The sequence below is a fragment of the Budorcas taxicolor genome, chromosome 15 (genome assembly GCF_023091745.1).
Source record: "Budorcas taxicolor isolate Tak-1 chromosome 15, Takin1.1, whole genome shotgun sequence".
NCBI classification, from domain to species: domain Eukaryota; kingdom Metazoa; phylum Chordata; class Mammalia; order Artiodactyla; family Bovidae; genus Budorcas; species Budorcas taxicolor.
In genome coordinates this window covers 7,706,707-7,728,368 of record NC_068924.1, presented here as the reverse complement: position 1 = coordinate 7,728,368, position 21,662 = coordinate 7,706,707, and the positions used below count along the sequence as shown (strand labels likewise).

Below are 21,662 nucleotides of genomic sequence, written 5' to 3'. Positions count from 1 at the left end.
AACAGCTTTTGAAGACAATATTGTGTCACAATTATCTTCTTAGTGTGGAGTAGTTTATATTTTTCTATTTGGGAGCTTCATTTCTTTAGTTCTAGGATGATTCTTGTAGTTTCTTTATGTACATGTGAGAGTGGGAAGTTGCACAAGCTATTTTTATTACCTTTTTTTAAAAAAATTTTTCAGAAAACACTACTTCTAACAGCAATGTTAGCTTAGTTTCTTAGAATCCCAAGCTTCGTATGTTAGAGTAGAAAAAGACCTTGGAGAATATGAGAGCTAAATCTGGTCATGTTGATTTCAGTTCAGTTCAGTCACTCAGTCGTGTCTGACTCTTTGCGACCCCATGAACCACAGCACACCAGGCCTCCCTGTCCATCACCAACTCCTGGAGTCCACCCAAACCCATGTCCATTGAGTCGCTGATGCCATCCAACCATCTCATCTTCCGTCGTCCCCTTCTCCTCCTGCCCTCAGTCTTTCCCAGCATCAGGATCTTTTCATGTTGACTTAGGCGAAATGATTTTATAAAGTCACACAGGTATTAGAAATTTGATTGCCTGGCTCCTAGGTAATGCACTTTGACTGTTAGTTTACTTCTCCATTCGTTCAGTAAAGCACGTGTGATTTGTTAGACACTGTTTGGGCACTGGAGACCCATCAATGTGCAAAAGAGAAAAAGAAAACATCCCCACCCTAATGGGTTTGCCGTTTGTTGGAGGAGTTAGATGATAAAATATGTAACTTTATCATATATTGAGTTTGACCATAAGTGCTGTAGAGATAAAAAAAGAAAGGCGATTGCTTAAAAGTTTTCTTCAGTATTTTTAATATACAGGTACCTAATTTTAATATAGTGATTTTACTGTAAACTGCCTATAAAATGAACCTCATTTTACCCTCCATTCCCTGTGTGATCGATAAAATGTGCATGACCATGTGAGCATTAACCTGTTTATAGATTTGAACCAATTGGTGCAAAAGACATAAAGGCGCCTTCCTAATCAGAGTACAAGGATTGGTTTCCAGAGAATATCACAGAGGGCTTAGCCACATAGTCTCAAGTTTAGTTTGCATGTTCTCAGGAGACATTTCAGGCTTGATTGAAGCTGCCTTTATAAGAGGTTAATTCTGGACTGTGTATATGTGATAAATTATAGCACGGAAGTCTTGGCCAGTTCAGAGTTGAGTCAGAAATTGCTTTCATCAGCATTTTTTAATAGACCAGGAGAGAACCTTTCTAAATGTGAATGAAATCATAAAAGTTACAGTTTAGTTCTGACATAAGAGGTTTGGACCAGACAAGCAACAGTCCTGAAGACTCTATCTGAAATAAGTGATTTAGAAGGCAGGGCATGGGCACTCAGAGACTAATGGAAAACTCACTGACAAAAGGCAGGGACAACAAGGAGCAATGGACACAGATTTGGGTTGAGGGAGGAAGAAGGCAAGAAAGCAGTTAAATAACAGGCCTGTAAAGGAAAGAAAAGCTCACACTGGATAGTTATCAAGCACTATGTGTCTGGGACAAGAGCTAATCCGGAGCAATCTCCTAGTCATTGGGAGAATTCAGGATGGGTGCTGAGCCATGGTTGGAGGGCTGTAGGGAGAGGAGGCTTGGGGCCTTCCCGAGTCTTAGGACTCAGACATAGTGTGTGTGTCCTCCAGAACAATGAGGGCTATGAGTCTACTTCTGCCGTTGAAAGTACAGATCTGCTCTCAAGGACAGTGTTACAAACCTCAGTTTAAAAAATTACACACACACATACGTATGTATATACTGCTTTAATTCCTCATCCAAAGCATGCCTTCCTCCCCCAACCCACCAAAGTCAACAATGGTCAGCTGCCTTCCATCAGAGTCACCTATGGGGAGCCTTAAAATGTTGATTCTTGAGCTTCACCCCCAGATGTGAACTGGGTAGAATCCCCTGGGTTGAGAGTTCAGGAGCCTTTCATTTTATGGAGATACTTAGTGTTTTACATAGCCTGTGGAAACCACTACTCTAAACAATATATGTGTGCTTTATACCGAGGGAGGGAAGCACAGCTGGGGAAGGTACTAAACCTGGGAAGACGTCTGTTCCAGAGGTGTGTTCCATGGGTCACCAGACCCCTGATGACCAGCATTCAGCATTTTGCCATTGGAGCCACTGGGGCCATAGAAGCCATGTGTTTGTGGGGAAACCTGGTCATTTGTTGCTCCATTTTCCTTCAAAAGCTAAAAAAAGTTTTGGTTTATGCAGGCAAAATATCTATCTAACTGCCTATCTATTTTAGAATGAGAGACAGTGTTCATGGGCTAGTGTAGATGCTGTGCAGATTTCTTGGGTATGAAGAACACAATCAGCTTTTCAAATTAAAATCACATGTAAGATGTGACTTAGTTTGTGTTCAAATAGATGTTGGATTCTTTAAAATTCCCTACTAAAAGTATTTCTGAATGTGAAGAACCTTCTCTGGTACATACAAACATGAATAGGATCTTCCTATATCCTTATTAAGCTTAGAAAATAGAAGGGGGTCTAAAAATAGCTTTGTGATACAATCAGTGTAATACTCAAGAGAATGTGCTGAGTGCTTTAGGTATAATAGTAACAGAAATGCTGTGAGATCCCCAGAGCTGGAAAAAGGGACATCAGAAGATGCTCAGAAAGAAGGTGATGTTTGAACTGGGTCCTAATGTCTAGGTAAGGGACAGTTTAGGATATGTGTATTAAAGGAAAGACATGGAAGTGGGATACTGTAGGAATGTTAGTAGTTTCAAACTCCTAAGTTAGAAATTAGAAGTAGTGACATCTCAGGGTAATATAATTGGAAAGGTACTTGGTATGGCCGTGTCATGGAAGCCTCAAATCTTTTGAAGCCTCAGCACTTTGGACTTGGTTCACTCAATCAGCTTTTGAGTTGGAAAATGACATAATCAAAGGTGCACTTTAGGAAGTTTATTCTGACCATTAGTGCATATGGTGAGTTGGAGCTGTAGGAGCTAGAAAACCAGTAACTAGGCTGTTGTAGTAGCACTGCAGAGATGAAGTGGTTCCCTTACATGGGTTTGGGGAAGCGTAGAGGATAGAGAGCAGCAGCCTTTGGTGATGGAATGTGTGGCAGGAAGGACTGAGGATAACCCATCACTGGAATTACAGGAGAGTTGTGTCCATTTATATATTTATATGTGGCCAGTGTTCCTGAAGAAAGTAGGGCAAATTGCTAGATCATTCAGATATGACCTAAATCAAATCCCTTATGATTATACAGTGGATGTGAGAAATAGATTTAAGGGCCTAGATCTGATAGATAGAGTGCCTGATGAACTATGGAATGAGGTTCATGACATTGTACAGGAAACAGGGATCAAGACCATCCCCATGGAAAAGAAACGCAAAAAAGCAAAATGGCTGTCTGGGAGGCCTCACAAATAGCTGTGAAAAGAAGAGAGGTGAAAAGCAAAGGAGAAAAGGAAAGATACAAGCATCTGAATGCAGACTTCCAAAGAATAGCAAGAAGAGATAAGAAAGCCTTCTTCAGCGATCAGTGCAAAGAAATAGAGGAAAAGAACAGAATGGGAAAGACTAGAGATCTCTTCAAGAAAATTAGAGATACCAAGGGAACATTTCATGCAAAGATAGGCTTGATAAAGGACAGAAATGGTCTGGACCTAACAGAAGCAGACTATATTAAGAAGAGGTGGCAAGAATACACAGAAGAACTGTACCAAAAAGATCTTCATGACCCAGATAATCACGATGATGTGATCACTAATCTAGAGCCAGACATCTTGGCTCTTGGAATGTGAAGCCAAGTGGGCCTTAGAAAGCATCACTACGAACAAAGCTAGTGGAGGTGATGGAATTCCAGTTGAGCTATTTCAAATCCTGAAAGATGATGCTGTGAAAGTGCTGCACTCAGTATGCCAGCAAATTTGGAAAACTCAGCAGTGGCCACAGGACCGGAAAAGGTCAGTTTTCATTCCAATCCCAAAGAAGGGCAATGCCAAAGAATGCTCACACTACCACACAATTGCACTCATCTCACATGCTAGTAAAGTAATGCTCAAAAGTCTCCAAGCCAGGCTTCAGCAATACGTGAACCGTGAACTCCCTGATGTGTAAGCTGGTTTTAGAAAAGGCAGAGGAACCAGAGATCAAATTGCCAACATCTGCTGGATCATGGAAAAAGCAAGAGAGTTCCAGAAAAACATCTATTTCTGCTTTATTGACTATGCCAAAGCCTTTGACTGTGTGGATCATAATAAACTGTGGAAAATTCTGAAAGAGATGGGAATACCAGACCACCTAACCTTCCTCTTGAGAAATCTGTATGCAGGTCAGGAAGCAACAGTTAGAACTGGACATTGAACAACAGACTGGTTCCAAATAGGAAAAGGAGTACGTCAAGGCTGTATATTGTCATCCTGCTTATTTAACTTCTATGCAGAGTACATCATGAGAAACGCTGGACTGGAAGAAACACAAGCTGGAATCAAGATTGCCGGGGGAAATATCAATAACCTCAGATATGCAGATGACACCACCCTTATGGCAGAAAGTGAAGAGGAAGTAAAAAGCCTCTTGATGAAAGTGAAAGAGGAGAGTGAAAAAGTTGGCTTAAAGCTCAACATTCAGAAAACAAAGATCATGGCATCTGGTCCCATCACTTCATGGGAAATAGATGGGGAAACAGTAGAAACAGTGTCAGACTTTATTTTTTTGGGCTCCAAAATCACTGCAGATGGTGACTGCAGCCATGAAGTTAAAAGATGCTTACTCCTTGGAAGAAAAGTTATGACCAACGTAGATAGTATATTCAAAAAGCAGAGACATTACTTTGCCGAGTAAGGTCCGTCTAATCAAGGCTATGGTTTTTCCTCTGGTCATGCATGGATGTGAGATTTGGACTGTGAAGAAGGCTGAGCGCCGAAGAATTGATGTGTTTGAACTGTAGTGTTGGAGAAGACTCTTGAGAGTCCCTTGGACTGCAAGGAGATCCAACCAGTCCATTCTGAAGGCGATCAGCCCTGGGATTTCTTTGGAAGGAGTGATGCTAAAGCTGAAGCTCCAGTACTTTGGCCACCTCATACGAAGAGTTGACTCATTGAAAAAGACTCTGACGCTGGGAGGGATTGAGGGCAGGAGGAGAAGGGGATGACCCAGGATGAGATGGCTGGATGGCATCACGGACTCAACGGATGTGAGTCTGAGTGAACTCCGGGAGTTGGTGATGGACAGGGAGGCCTGGCTTGCTGCGATTCATGGGGTCACAAAGAGTTGGACACGACTGAGCGACTGAACTGAACTGAGTGTTCCTGGGGGTGGAGCAGAATTATGAGTTAAGTTTTGGTACAAGTTAAGTTTTGAGATTCAGACAAAATTCCTAATGGAAATTCCGAGGATGTATAATTGGATTTGTTAAATTTAGAACAGTGAGGTGGTGTTGTGGGACTCTGACTCGAGTAGAGGGACACTGTGTAAGTTTCAGGTGAGCTAATCTGAATTTAAATTTCAGCTCTGCAAGTCATTAGGTCCATGACCTTGCATACTATTTAACCTGGATATGTCTGCTTAATATTCAAAAAACAGGAGAATGGCTGTAAAAGATCTGGGAGTTTTAGTTGTGAGTGCCTCCTAGGGTGTTTTGAGGATGAAATAGCCGTGCACCATGCTGGTGTGGGTACCCAGTCTCCTGTTTCCCCAGCCGTGTCTTCCAGCTCTTTCTCCTTCGTGAGAATGGGCTTCAGCTGGAGTCGGTTTGGGAGTAGGAGAAGGAAAAATAGCTTGTGAGGAGAGAAGGGTGATGGTGGGGAAATCAGAGATAGGGATACAGAAAAGTATAGCTGTAGATGGAAATGGGTGAGACCGGAGGCTTGATGGAGAGCTGTAAACTTTCGAGAGGAAGATGGCCCCTCCTCTGAGACAGGCAAGTTGAGGAGGATGAATGGAGACAGTGTTGATCAGAGAAGCAGGAGGCCAGGCCATCTGGTGTGAGCGAGGGAAGTTTGGGCTGGGTTCTTGAGAAAGGAGAACATTCTTCTTAGATAGCCACTGTGGGAAATAAGATTAGGAGTAAACTAGAGTTGAAGAAAAAGACTGCCAGGAAGCAGAGGGGTTAGATGGCTTGACCTCTTCGTGTTCTTGTGGGTGTGTAAATGACAGAAGCGAGAAGGTCATTGGGGGTTAAGAGGTTGTGGAAGAGGGAGGTTGCATACTGGATGAGGACGCAGATTTCTGAAGCTTCAGTAGGTGGTGGCAGGAGGTTTGGGTGCAGAGGAGGAGGATGGGGGTGCTCGAGGCTTTATGGAATGTGAAGCAGTGTTAGGAGGTCAGTTCCTGACGGCAGTAAGGATTGGAGGGGGTACTTGGTGTAAGTGCTTGTTTGTCAGCAGCAAGTTACTGACTGTTCCCTTTAAGCCAGGATACTTGGCGCCTGATTATCCTCTGAGCACAAATAGCTCTGGCTCTGTTTGCCTTTAGAGATGATAAGCCTGTTATTTCCTGTAATATGGCTGGGTAGTAGGCTGGCACTACCTTTTATCCACCTACCTCCTTTGGCAATAATGATTTGCTGAAGGAGAACAGACTTTGGAATCAAACAGTCAAAACTGAATACTTGCTTCTCCACTTACTAACTGTGATATCATCGGGCAAACTACGCCTGCTGATTGCCCCTTTCCTCGTGTGCAAAATGAAGATAATGCTTACTTCCATACCTCATATCATTGAGTTCAGCTCTGCCCGTCATTAGCTCCATCCAATGACCCAGTTTATGTAGCATCTCTACCTCTCAGAAGAGGTGCTCCAAAAATGGGAGTGGTCTACATCTTAGGAAAATGCTTTCTGAATTGCGAGTTGTTTTGGCTTTGGGAAACAGGTCAAACACCACAAAACAAGAGCTAAAACAAAGTAACATCAGAATTGCACAGTTCTTCGTTTTTTAACTAACGTGTGCCTGGAAAGAAAACTAAATGAATATGTGTGACTTACAGACCATGTTATGCACAACAGTGTTTACTGTCTCTAGTTTAAAAAAAAAAATCTTAACTAGGAATCAGATGAAATTAATTTGAAGAAATGAGTAGTGTGATAGTAGTGTGATGAAGTTGTGAGAGAAAGCAGCTGGAATCAAATTTTGAAATTGTGTAAAAGTGAAAGGCTGCCTTTCTATATTTGTATGTATTTATTTGCCAAAACTTGGGCTTATGTGAATTATTATTTACTTTATATCTAATTATTATTTGCTTTATATCTAAATGTTGTTAGTTACTTTATATCTTGTTATATGAAATAACAAATGAAATAACAAACCCTGTCTATATATCTACATCATCTATCTGTCTGTATAGAGAGAAAATATTAGAATTCTCAAGCTCCTGGTAGTTTGACAGTTTTAAAGCAGATCTTACTAAAAAGTCCTGTTCCTGTTCAGAGAGACTGTATGAAGGAAAATCACTAGACCTATAGTCTAGAATTATTCCTGTGCATCCACTGTGACTTTCATCTTGGCATCATAATTCTCCTGTATTTTAGTCGTCATCTTAACACTCTATAACAGTAGTAGCAGCAGTAGCTTTCGTTTGTGGGTGAAGCCCCTATTTTACAGGAAATACAGTTCTTTTCAGTCTAGTTGTTAAACCAGTGAGGAAAAGAGAAGCCAGACTGTGTATCTGGTTAGACCAGAAAAGAGTGAAAGGTTAACAGTTTGGCCACAAGTTTTGAATCTCAGCCCAAAGGTGCAGTGGCAGTTAATGTTGTGACCCATATTGATCAATCAAAGTCTACCAGAGGTTAGTGCCTGGGGACCCGAGGAATGCGTGAAGCCAAGTGTGGACGGAGGCGCTAGGATCAGGAGTTGGGAATTTAAAAGGAGACTGTATTATGGGTTATAACCCCTGCAAAAATCTGAGTACTCTTAGAGGATCAACAGGAACATGAGAAAGCAGGAAGCAATCACTTGATATTAAGCCAGTGGATTCCAAAGTGAGGATTTTGCCCTTGAGCCTGTTTGGCATTTTCATTGGCATCCGAGTACTGCCCAGATGGCTGATAGCTCAGTTGATGGAAGAATGGAGCAAGTGAAGAGGCAGGGACAAGGCAGCTCCTAACTCTGTGCAGAGTCCCTGGTCAACTAGATAAAAGTTTAATTTTATAACTGTTTTCATTTGCAGGCTCTGTATTTCTCCCTGTTCTTTAATATGTACTTAGAAAATTATGCCGTGATAGTAATTTCTTATTACTAAGATAATAGCTACTATGAAGCAGAAGATATTAAGAGGTGGCAAGAATACACAGAAGAACTGTACAAAAAAGAGCTTCATGACCCAGATAATCATGATGGTGTGATCACTCACCTAGAGCCAGACATCCTGGAATGTGAAGTCAAGTGGGCCTTAGAAAGCATCACTATGAACAAAGCTACTGGAGGAGATGGAATTCCAGTTGAGCTATTTCAATCCCGAAAGATGATGCTGTGAAAGTGCTGCACTCAATATGCCAGCAAATTTGGAAAACTCAGCCGTGGCCACAGGACTGGAAAAGGTCAGTTTTCATTCCAATCCCAAAGAAAGGCAATGCCAAAGAATGCTCAAACTACCGCACAATTGCACTCATCTCACATGCTAGTAAAGTAATGCTCAAAATTCTCCAAGCCAGGCTTCCAGATGTTCAAGCTGGTTTTAGAAAAGGCAGAGGAACCAGAGATCAAATTGCCAACATCTGCTGAATCATGGAAAAAGCAAGAGTGTTCCAGAAAAACATCTATTTCTGCTTTATACTATGCCAAAGCCTTTGACTCTGTGGATCACAATAAACTGTGGAAAATTCTGAGAGAGATGGGAATACCAGACCACCTGACCTGCCTCTTGAGAAACCTATATGCAGGTCAGGAAGCAACAGTTAGAACTGGACATGGAACATCAGACTGGTTCCAAATAGGAAAAAGAGTACATCAAGGCTGTATTTTGTCAGCTTGCTTATTTAACTTCTATGCAGAGTACATCATGAGAAACTCTGGGCTGGAAGAAGCACAAGCTGGAATCAAGATTGCCGGGAGAAATATCAATAACCTCAGATATGCGGATGACACCACCCTTATGGCAGAAAGTGAAGAGGAACTAAAGAGCCCCTTGATGAAAGTGAAAGAGGAGAGTGAAAAAGTTGACTTAAAGCTCAACACTCAGAAAATGAAGATCATGGCATCTGGTCCCATCACTTCATGGGAAATAGATGGGGAAACAGTAGAAACAGTGTCAGACTTTATTTTTTTGGGCTCCAAAATCACTGCAGATGATGACTGCAGCCATGAAATTAAAAGACACTTACTCCTTGGAAGAAAAGGTATGACCAACGTAGATAGCATATTCAAAAACAGAGACATTACTTTGCCAACAAATATCTTGTCTAGTCAAGGCTATGGTTTTTCCGGTGGTCATGTATGGATGCGAGAGTTGGACTGTGAAGAAAGGTGAGCCTTGAAGAATTGATGCTTTTGATCTGTGGTGTTGGAGAAGACTCCTGAGAGTCCCTTGGACTGCAAGGAGATCCAACCAGTCCATTCTAAAGGAGATCAGCCCTGGGTCTTCTTTGGAAGGACTGATGCTAAAGCTGAAACTCCAGTACTTTGGCCACCTCATGCAAAGACTTGACTCATTGGAAAAGACTGATGCAGGGAGGGATTGGGGGCAGGAGGAGAAGGGGATAACAGAGGATGAGATGGCTGGATGGCATCACTGACTTGATGGATGTGAGTTTGAGTGAACTTCGGGAGATGGTGATGGACAAGGAGGCCTGGCGTGCTGCGATTCATGGGGTTGCAAAGAGTCAGACACGACTGAGCGACTGAACTGAACTGATGCTCTTCTAACTTGATACATCTCATATTTACTGAAGCCTAATTCACTTGAATTCAATGCTACAGAAGGACGCATTGGTAGGGTATATTGTTAAAAGAATTTATATGCATGTTTAAATTAATTTAAAGGGGCTTGTTTTCAAGGTTAATCTTGCTTTTTGATGTATTTGGCAATTAAAGAAAACAGTAACCTGGGGACATTGTGGATAACCCAGTTCAATTACCTCAAAGAGAACTAAATGTGCTTGTGAGACCTTGGTTTCCACAGGCCTGTGAAGCACTAGAAAAAAGATCAGTTGCTCTGAGCACTGGTGTTTATTATTGTGACCTGCCAGAATTCCACAGCGGGCCTGTGACTTTTTTTCTGTTGGTTTGGGAAGCAATTTATTGACTTTGCAACTAGGCATCCATGGAGCTTGAAGCCACAAATGGAGTGGAAAAATCTTATTTGATGTGCGGCTTTCAGAAAAGAATAGCTAGAGTTTGTGGTTGCAAATAATGCCAGTATTGCAGACAGAGTGGACAGCCCATCAGTAGGGATATTAATTGTTACCAAAAACTTACAATATCTGTTTGGGAGAATTGTCATTTTTTATATCACTCTGTCCGTTTTGCAGACACAGTATTTATTATTCAGACATACCACAGACTGACCATGCTGGCTGCTCTGGTTATGGGTTAAATTGTTCCTGAACCAAGAAAACTTTCTATTGGATACTTCAGCCAGTATGCTACCTTTGATCTTTTTAGTGTTTAGACAATGAAAACTCCCTCAGTGGGAGTTCCAGCTGTGAACTGCTGATGTGATACCCTGTTAGATCATTGCATGCTTGTGTAGTGCTGGGGTCCCTTGGCTATCTAGGTTGATTCTGCTCTAATTTTTCTCCATGTGGCCCAGAAGGATATGATGGATTCACCAGCTTTGGCTCACAACCTCAGTTCAGTACTGATGTTTTACTGCCTTGCTACTATTTTCCATGAAAAGTCAGTCCCAGAGAAAAAGCTTGACAGAACCCACTCACACCTAAATATAAAAGTCAAGGGCATCATCTGGATTATAAAATGTGGTTGCATTGGTTCAGTCTGACTTTTATAGACTTTTACAGGTTTTCATGTTTTCCTTTTGGTTTATCCAAGTCTAAATCCTACTGTTAACCCAGTTCCCTCTATTCATCAGCATATCTGAACTTCATAAGTGATTTGCTCATTCTAATAAAGTGAGAAAAATGTGTTGTGGACATAATTCTGTATGTCACTGAATTTGTGATCTGTTGTTTGTTTGTTTTTTGTTGTTGTTGTTGTTTTTGAGTATATGTTTATGTTGTTTAGGTTTGAGGAAAGGCTCCTAGGAGAAATACTTAGCACATCCTTGTCTGACTATAATATAAATGTTGATTAGATGCAGGAGAGATATTCTTCATTTCTTCTGGTTGTGAAATCTGTAAGGCCCAACCTGTTAAGTTGTTGAAATATTTAATAGAATATAATGCTTAGTTTTTAAGGTAGTAGAGTTTATATCAACAATGAACAAGGACTAATTTTCTTTATTCTCACTCATTCTTACTCTCAGACTCTGAACAGATTTTCCACAGTTGAAAACAGTAGGATGAATTTAAGCTTCTTGAAAAGAATGTTAGGAAATAGGTATTTTAGATACTTCATAAATGTTTCAGAATTTACGGTATTAGTAAATATAGAAGCCATTATCACACTTCTTCACCATCTAGGTATAATTCAGCTGTTATCTTTGTGAATGTTTATGCTCCTGGGACTGTCATAAATGCATCTGAGTAATAGATTTCTTTTGTTCCAAAAGTGTTTTTTCAATATCACATTGTAGAGATAAAAAGGAAACCTATAGCAGTGTTCTTGACCTCAGTAATTTTTTGAAAGTTAAATTTTATATATAAAGCTATATTTTGATTGCTTTCCAGTAATCTCATAGTCCAGATGGTCAGGAAGGGGAAAGATTATTACTGGTGAATACAGCCAGGAAAGCTTCATGCAGGTGGCAAGAATGTGAATAGCTAACATAATTTTTCAGTCTCTGGCCTATTCTTTTCATAATATTTTATGAAGCCTAGAATAAGTTGGTATGTTTCTCCTTACAGAGAAAATAGCTGGTGGGAATGTTTCCTTAAATCCTTCTATCGAAAGCTCACTGTGTATTAAGTATTGTTTTTGGAATATTACTCTCACTAAATCAAACTCCTGTCATACCACCTCGGTATGGTCAGAATCTATAATTGCAGGTGTGTGTGCTCAGTTGGTCAGTTATGTCTGACTCTTTGCTACCCCATGGACTGTAGCCTGCCAGGCTCCTCTCACCATGGGATTTCCCAGGCAAGAATACTGGAGTGGGTTGCATTTCCTTAAGAGGATCTTCCCAACCCAGTGACTGAATCCAAGTCTCTTGAGTCTTCTGCATTGGCAAGCGGATTCTTTACCACTGCATCACAGGACCTGCTGTTATATTCAGTGTTAGTTTGAACCTCCTAAATCAGATAATGCAGTGTTTTTTATTTATGCAGATATAAAATTAATAAAATATGGAGCATCACAAGTAATTTATTATAAGAGAAAATACTTGGGTATCAGAAATTTGCATGTAATAAAAAATATTTTCAGATTTTGCTTAAGCAAAATTTTAGAAAACAGTGGCTCAAGCAGTTAAAAAATCAGTAGCCATTTTGTATAAGACCCTGTGATGAGTGTTGGAAGAGTCATTTTGTATATGTGCTGTGCCCAGGGCCTGGTGGAGAAGGTTTGTTTTCATGATTGCTTAAGGCGTTTGTGGGTCCCATGCATTGGAGATTCTAATAACTGGCTTCTGATCTCTAGATTGTTGCTGGGGTACCCTGAGCAGCTTGGATCTGCCTGATTTGTGTCAGAGGTACCTGTTAGACTTTCAGAATGGGGCAGGCAAGTGAGTGGCTATCCATTAGCCCCTTCTCCTAAAACCCAGTTTACATGATAATACTTTGAATTGTTTTATTCTTGCCTTATAGGATTGTTAATTCCTGTTTTTATTCTGTGGTATATTGTGCTTAGTAAACTGCTAATGTGATACTTCAGCATTATAAATCTAAAGATTTAGGGAAAACATTAGATATAGATTTAAAAATTGGTTGGCCACTGCCCCTAATTCATGAAATAAATTACTAATATTTAGTATTCCTGGGCTGTTCATTGTCTTACAGAACAAAAGGTGAACCTGAAAGCTTCATTTGGACCAAGAAACAGTTTGATTTTATAGAACTAGGACTGTAATCTTTAAAGAGAAAAATCTTAGTTTAATTTTTATGAAGTCATTTCCCTGGAAAAATCAACCGAAAAAAAAGAGGGAGCAGAAGTTATTGTCAAATTGAGGCAGACACAGAAAACTGCTGGAAGGCGAGTAGTTTTTGTTGTGAGGAGCCAAACATGTGTGTGCTTTTGCAAGTTAAGATTTCTCTTCCTACTTTCTCATTATAATCCACTGTTATTGTACTGAGTCTATAAATAGTATTTATAAGGGAAGCAGACCAGAAAACCACTCAAATAAAGTATAAAACGGCATCATTAAGTTTGGATGTAGAAATGTAACAGGAAACCGAGAACTTGAGTTTCTGTGTGTGTGTGTCTGTGTGTGTGTCTGTGTGTGTGTGTGTCTGTGTGTGTGAGTCACTCAGTGATGTCTGACTCCTTGTGACCCCATGAACTGGAGCTCGCCAGGCTCGTCTCTCCATGGAGTTCTCCAGGCAAGACCTGAACCCAGATCTTCTGCACTGAGGGCAGATTTTTGTAACCAAAATCTGATTTAAGACAACTCCACAATTTTTGAGTAGTAGTTACCTTGGGGAAGCCTTTGGACTTCTGAGTTCATCATCCTGAAACACACCCCAGGACTACTAGGGCATGCTATATGGGGTGGTGAACGTTTTCTGGGTTGACCAATTGGGAGTTTCTGGTATATCACGGGTGGCTCAGATGATGAAGAGTCTGCCTGCAATGCAGGAGCCTTGGATTCAGTCCCCGGGTTGGGAAGATCTCCTGGAAGCCAGCGTGGCGATCCACTCCAGTATCCTTGCCTGGGGAATCCTATGGATAGAGGAGCCTGGTGGCCACAGTCGATGGGGTTCATAGAGTTGGACACGCCTGAGCAACTAATACACACACGGTGTACCCCTGCCAGTCTAACATTAAGTTATTGTCTCATGTGTTTCAAAAATACCTGCTGATAGGCTTCAGTGTGCTAGATATTTATTTAACCCTTTGAGAAAATTAATAATACATGGTCTGTGCCCTCTTGTGGTGTTGGCTAGTAGGGAAGTAAGGCATTTTTATATGCAATTTTGTTTGAGAAATTACAGATTTATTTTTAGCTTAACAAAAATGAGCAATCTCCATTTCTACCAGTCCCTGCCACTGGTAGAAATGGAGAAGGAAGGACTATTGCAGGAGAATGGGGTGCTGGAAGATGGTCATGCCCCAGGTCTTGGACAGGTCCCTGGGATGGGCTGCCCAGTGAGGGTCCTTGGCTTCCATCAGGAAAAATTTCAAGAGCAAGCCTTAATTAAGTGAAAGCACATTTACTTTGAGAGATGTACACTCCACAGGCGGAATGTGGTCTGTTTCAGAAGGCAAGATTGACCCAAAATGTGGAGTGGTTAGTTTTATAAGGCTGGGTAATTTCGTAGGCTAACAAGGGGCAGGATTACTCTAACTGTTTGGGGAAGGGCGTGGAGCTTTCCAGGAATGGGGCCACTGCTCGCTTTTTGGCTTCAGAACTGTCATGGCACCTGTGGGTGTGTCACTTAGCATGCTAATTCACTACAATGCATGTATAATGAGGCACAGGGTCTCCTGAAAGCTAAATCTTCCGCCTTCTTGGAGTTAGTTGGTTTTAACCAGTTTTTGTGGTATCCTGTTCTTAATGACTCTGTCAGTGTTTATATTTCAGTGAGTTAGTACATATTACTCACAACTCTGTTATTTGAACTATTTTGATAGTGTTAGCTGTATCACTTTGCTTTCCCGGGAGTCAATACAGTTGCTCCTTGATATTTGGAGGGGATTGGTTCCGGTACCCCTGGATTCCAGACTCCCTGACTGCTCAAGTCCTTTATGTAAAATCTTATAGTATTTGCATATAACCTGTGCATACCATCCCATACTATATTAAATCATCTGTATGTTCCTTATACTGCCTAATACAGTGTAAATGCTGTGTAAATATTTGCTGCTGCTGCTGCTAAGTCGCTTCAGTCGTGTCCGACTCTGTGCGACCCCATAGACGGCAGCCCACCAGGCTCCACCGTCCCTGGGATTCTCCAGGCAAGAACACTGGAGTGGGTTGCCATTTCCTTCTCCAATGCATGAAAGTGAAAAGTGAAAGTGAAGTCACTCAGTCATGTCCCACTCTTAGTGACCCCATGGACTGCAGCCTATCAGGCTCCTCCGTCCATGGGATTTCCCAGGCAAGAGTACTGGAGTGGGGTGCCATTGCATGTAGCAAATTCAAGCTTTGGAGCTTTCCAGAATGTTTCCCACTGAACATTTTTGACCTCTGACTATAATTGCCTTTGAGTTTTCTTTCTTTCTTTTTTTTTTTTAAAGGAATGTAAATTTCTTCTCATTGTATTTAGATGTGTCAGGATATTGATCAGTTCTTTGTTTTCTTTCTCTGGAGATCTTTCCTGGAGCTTCTAACCTCTTGCTCCAGTGTAGACAAAAGCCTCTGGAAGTTTGGCACTATTGTTCTGGAATAGCTTTGTATTGTCCTGAGAATTCATCTGCCTTTTTTTGCTAGAATTCATATCCTTTGCTCTTGTTTTATTCCCATGTTTCAATAGAGTGTGTTAACCCAATAGCTTTTGATAAAAAGAAGCATATGAGGGTAAGGATCTTTGTTTTTATATTTTTTTTGATACTTATTAAAAAGTTTGGGAGACATTGAGTTAAAAATACAGGGTTAAAAGTCCTTTTCAGACTTTGAACCACTCTCTATATCTTCTCTTGTCCTCTCACCTCAGGAGTGCCTGCTGTCTCCAGTGTCTCTTGGCTTCCTTCTCTGTAGGCATAATAACATTACCTTTCACCATCCAAACTTTCATGGGGCTTGTTTTTCCAGATTCTTCGACAGATCTTCAGTTGGCAGTAGATAGTTGCCAGGTGGTGTTTGGATACTTTTTGTTTGTTTTTTACTGAAGTTACAAAAATATAATATGTTATTGCACACACCAGTTAAAATCATCTATTTGTATTAATAAAATGTTTTTCTCTTCAGCTTATTGTTGTCAAAACTGGGTTATATTGTATTATAATATTAAAAGCTATTTTTACAGAAATTAAAATCACATTTTCTAAACACTTAAAAAAGTTACACTTAATTCTAAGGCCATTCATATGTTTATCAGATTAATCTGTCTTGGTAACTGAATAAAATACAGTGTGAAGTTATCATAGGGGTAGCATTTCAAACCAGTTTAGTTAATGTAAACCTAGTAATTCTGAGAAAAGAGAAAGAAAAAAATCCAAGTTTGTAATTTTAAATTCTTGAATAGAAAGCATTCTTATAAGCATTCAATAAGTTTTGTTGATGAGACTCTTGATTTATTATCACTACTCACCTGCCTTTATTGTAGACTTTATGCCAGAATTACTAAACTTCTGGTCTCACAGTATTTTCACTGTTAGTGTGGATGAAGAAAGAGGTGGGAGCCTAAAGAATGAAGACATAGATGGGAAGGATCTAGCCTAAATCAAAACAAAATTTGCATTCACTATTTCTTTTGTTAGTTTTGTACTCCAAACATTCTGACTTTACTTAATAATTCATGGTAATGTGGATGAATTCATCTTTCACAGCACTGTGCATTTTTAAAGAATATACTGTTATCACTTTTTAAATTTCTTTGTCCTTCCATAGTTTCTGAATACTTTGCAAATGACAGCAATACAGTTTCAGATAGTTTTCTAAAGTAATGTTTCTCAACTTTAATGTATAAAGGGATCACCTGGGGATCTGGGATGAGGTCTGAGCGTCTATATCTCTAACAAGCTCCCAAAGTACTGATGCTGGTCATCCTCTGACCACTCTGAATACTGAAGGTCTAAAGTACCTTGGATATGAGAATAATACAGCGAGACAGAATACAGAATCCATTTCTAAGTATTTATATGTGTTGAGCTTCTAGAAAGAAGTCATTGGAAGACTTTGCATTACTAGCTGCTACTAAGTACAGTGAGCTTCCCTGAAAGCTCAGTTGGTAAAGGATCCGCCTGCAATACGGGAGACCTGGGTTTGATCCTTGGGTTGGGAAGATCTCCTGGAGAAGGGAAAGGCTACCCACTCCAGTATTCTGGCCTGGAGAATTCCGTGGACTGTATAGTCCATGGAGTCGCAAAGAGTCAGACATGACCGAGTGGCTTTTACTCACTTTCACGACTTATAATACATCCAAATAGAACTGGATTTATTGCTTCTTATAGATGAAGCATTATTTTTACAAATAATTTATTAAAATTTATTAATTTGTTTGTAAAAAATAAATTATTTGTAAAAATTTTATTTAGGAGTGATTTCAATATTATACTTTTGTTTATGTGTATATTTGATTTATTAAATTTATAAACTATATTCCCCTAGTGCTTATGAAGAAAAAATATTATACTTGATATGTGCTAAGCTTCAGTTTGTAGCTATTTCTTATCTATAACTTTTAGTCATTGAAATCCATTGTATATACTGTCTTGTGCTTATAGAAACATAAAACCACAGAATATATACAAATTTATGAGTATCTTTATTGTAATGTTTATTCTTGTGCAGTTAGATACTGGCAATGTAAAGAGGTTAATGCCTTTTTTTTTTTTTAATTTATCTTTTAAATAGCTCAGTCACTAAAAGAATTCGCAAGACTACTTATCGCAGTAGAAGAAGAAAGGAGAAGACTGGTAAGTCTCTTCCCCATTTCTTAAGAATAAAGCTTTTTTTGGACATATTGAAAAGAAGAACAGGCTTTCTGAATTACACTCAGCCATAACTCATTTTATAATATGATACACGTACTGAATATTACAGAAAAGGGTTGTAGGTATGATGATCAAATATTGCTAATAAGATGTACCATTTCTTTTTGTTTTATTTGGCCAGCAGATATAAATTTCATTCATTTTACTTTCCATTTAATTGTTCTGAAAATTAAAAGTATTGAATAAACTGCCAATAAGAAACCCATTCTAACTGAGCAGTCTGCTAAATAACCTTAGTGTTGTAGTGAAGACACATTACAAGCATTAAAGATAGTTCTCAGAAGAAGCAACTATCTTTGCCAGGGTGTTATCAGGAGACTTTCTGAAAAGGTGACGTTTGAATTGGGTCTTGAAGGCTCGGAAGATTGTGCTTGACTGGGAAGAGTGGGAAAACTTTCTACTTTGACAGATTAATTAATAAACAGTATCAGAGCATAGTTATTAGGAATACATTTATCACTAATATAAATGTATTAAGAATGCAAATCACAAAGATAGTTTTGTACCCATTGTGTTCAAAGTTCTGGTAGGCCCCTGTCTATGAACCAGGCTGCCCATTTGTGTATGGGAAAAATAGTAATATATAGTCCACAGGATCATTGTAAAGCTTTGTCAAAGTACCTGGCACATAATGAATAAGTGTTGATGGAGATAAAGATGTTGGTTGTCAGTTACAGTGAGGATTACAGACTTATTTAAAATATCATCTTCGATATCGCTGGCCTCACCACCTTGTTGAGATTCACATACATAATATGGTCAGACTGTGAATTCAGTGTGCTGGGAAACCAGCATAGTTTGGTGTCATTTTGCCCACTGATGAGGAAGTGCAGTTTGAGAAGAGTGTCCTTAAGGTGGCCCTGACTTCTAGAGAGCATTGTCTGAGTTGAGGGAGATCATACAACTAGGGCATGGTAGTTATATAAGTGACCCTGAGCAGGGGCCACAGGGTGAGAGAGTACTGTGTACATTTGTAGAATAAGGCAGAAGGTTCTTAGAAGGTAGTAGTAGAAGATTGGTTGGTAGTTTGTGGCATATGTAGGGTTTAAGAGCTGGGCTAAGAAGTTTTATTGTTTGTTACCAGTCCAGTCACTCAGTCGTGTCCTACTTGTTGCGACCCCATGGACTTCAGCACGCCAGGCCTCCCTGTCCATCACCAACTCCCAGAGCCTGCTCAAACTCATGTCCGTTGAGTCAGTGATGACTTCCAACCATCTCGTCCTCTGTCGTCCCCTTCTCCTCCCGCCTTCAATCTTTCCCAGCGTCAGGGTCTTTCAGATGAGTCAGTTCTTGCCATCATGTGTCCAAAGTATTTGAGCTTTAGCTTCAGCATCAGTCCTTCCAATGAATATTCAGGACAGATTTCCTTTAGGATTGACTGGTTTGATCTCCTTGCAGTCCAAGGGACTTTCGAGAGTCTACTCCAACACCACAATTCAAAAGCATCAGTTCTTTGGTGCTCAGGTTTCTTTATGGTCCAACTCTCACATCCATACATGACTACTGGAAAAACCATAGCTTTGACTAGACAGACCTTTGTTGGCAAAGTAATGTCTCTACTTTCTAATATGCTGTCTATATTGGTCATAACTTTTCTTCCAAGGAACAAGTGTCTTTTAATTTCATGTCTGCAGTCACCATCAGTGATTTTGGAGCCCAAGAAAAGAAAATCTGTCACTGTTTGCACTTTTTCTCCATTTGCCATGAGATGATGGGACCAGATGCCATGATCTTAGTTTTCTGAATGTTAAGTTTTAAGCCAGCTTTTTTACTCTCCTCTTTCACTTTCATCAAGAGGCTCTTTCATTCTTCTTCACTTTCTGCCATAAGGGTGGTGTCATCTGCATATTTGCGGTTATTGATATTTCTCCTGGCAATCTTGATTCTAGCTTATGCTTCATCCAGCCAAGCTTCAACAGTCTTGTTGGATTCTAGCTTTTGTTTCATTCATCAGGATGGTAGGAGGGGCGAAATCACATTTAGAATCAAACCCCGTACCCACCAGAGACACTTGAAGTGCTCAAACAAAACCTTGTGCACACCAGCACCCAGAGACCCCACAGAGACTGAGCCAGCCCTGCCTTTGAGTGTTTGAGTTGTTTGTTATAGTCTGTGGGAAAATTGCTAGAGTTTTTTGATAGAACGAGAGGATCAATGTGGGATTTACAAGAAATTAATTTGGTGGCTACATGGGGGAGATACTATCGAGGAAGAAATGTTGTGGAGGAGGGGTGACCATATTTTATCAGGAAACATCAGCCTACCTTAGGTCTAGTCCCATCAGAGAGACAGCATGCAGTATAATCTAGGTAGAGATCAGTCATTGTGGGAGACTGACCCTCTCTGGCTCAGTCTGTGGAGGTGACTTGACACTTTCAAGTGCTTTAAGTATGATCTTCACTCTGATTTTCTGAGCTTCACAATAGAAGTTCAAGTACCATGGAGAGATGTGGGTAGTATGTGCACTTATGGCTCAGATCACAAGCTGATGATGGAAGTTGTAAAGAATGGTTAAGGAGACGTGAAAAAAAAGTTGGAAATTACATGGGAGCCAGGAAAATATAGTTGACCCTTGGACAGCATGGGATGGAACTGCCTGGGTCCAGGTATGCACAGATTTTCTTCAGTATTAGATACTGCAGTTCTGTATGATTCACTGTTGGCTGAATCCATGGAGGCAGAGGGCCAACCATCAGTTACACATGGATATTCCACTGTGCCCCTAACTCCTGTGTTAGTTGGGGTTCTGCGTTGAGCAAGTCAAATCTTGTGCAAATAGTTGAGGAGAGTTATGAGTTTGATCTTGAGTGGCCTCAGCCTGCAGCAGCTTGAAGCAGGGTTTTGGTTACCACTGGAGATTGCGGTTGGGTCACAGAAGTGAGAGCTGAATCCTAGCCACTAGACCACTAGGCACTAGGGACAGGGCCCTGGCCTGTCAGCTGTGTAGAGAGGAATTTCCACACAGAGACAGAAAATAGTGAACAAAGTGCTTGTTAGAAAAAGAGTATGTATGGTTAGATACACTGCTGGCCTCAGAGAGAGAGCCACGGCCTCGTGGTAGCTGGGGACACTTTGGTTTTGATCAGTCATCTTGCTCTGCGTGGTCCTGAGTCCGCGTTTAGTGTACCTCAGATCTTCCCACGTGCGCACGCGTCTCTCAGCCAGGATGGAGTCTTGCGAAGCAGCGTAAGGCTAGGTCGACATCACTTACTATGAGGTGACGCCCCCTCTCTGACCTCCAAGGAGCCTTTCTGTGTGTACGTGCTCAGGAAAGTCTTCTTGACTTCGAGAATGAAGAATATGTGGTTTCTTATCTCTTATCTGGGCAGGGCTCAGCTCCTCTCGAGCTCCTGCTTATTTGGAGTGTCTGTCCACAGGGGACAGACTCCAGCTTCTTAGCTTGGAGGCCCATCTGTCTCCTGCCTCAAGTCAACTAGCATGGGCTATAATTTTAGAAAATGTATAAAGAATATGTGAAAGTGTGTTGTAGCTTGCAAGAGGAAAATGAGCCAAGAGAATGTTCTTATTGCACTGAGGGGAGGCCTGCAAACATCAGGGGAAAAGCTCTCCTGTGCTGGGACAAAAAGGAGGATTGACTAAAACACAGAACTTTGGACAGTAAGTTGGTTGGTTGGACAGATGGATAATACTGTTAGGAAGAAATGGTCATCTGCTGAGAGAGGAGTCAGTAGAAATAGTTTAGAACAGCCAGGAGCAGTTTCCACAAGAGGAAAGGGACCCTGCCTAGGGATAAAGAGATGCTGAAGCTAGACATCATGAATATGTCCAGGAAAGATTAACGACCAT

At 40.6% G+C, this 21,662-nt stretch overlaps 1 protein-coding gene across 1 annotated transcript in view; it reads left to right on the top strand.

Annotated features, from left to right (window-relative positions):
* The window catches only part of ARHGAP42 (Rho GTPase activating protein 42), a 340,908-nt gene that overhangs the window by 111,454 nt on the left and 207,792 nt on the right, over window positions 1-21,662 (top strand). The window contains exon 3 of the mRNA XM_052652801.1: window positions 17,716-17,777. Within this exon, the coding sequence (XP_052508761.1) occupies window positions 17,716-17,777 (62 nt within the window). The remainder of the gene's footprint in view (window positions 1-17,715; window positions 17,778-21,662) is intronic.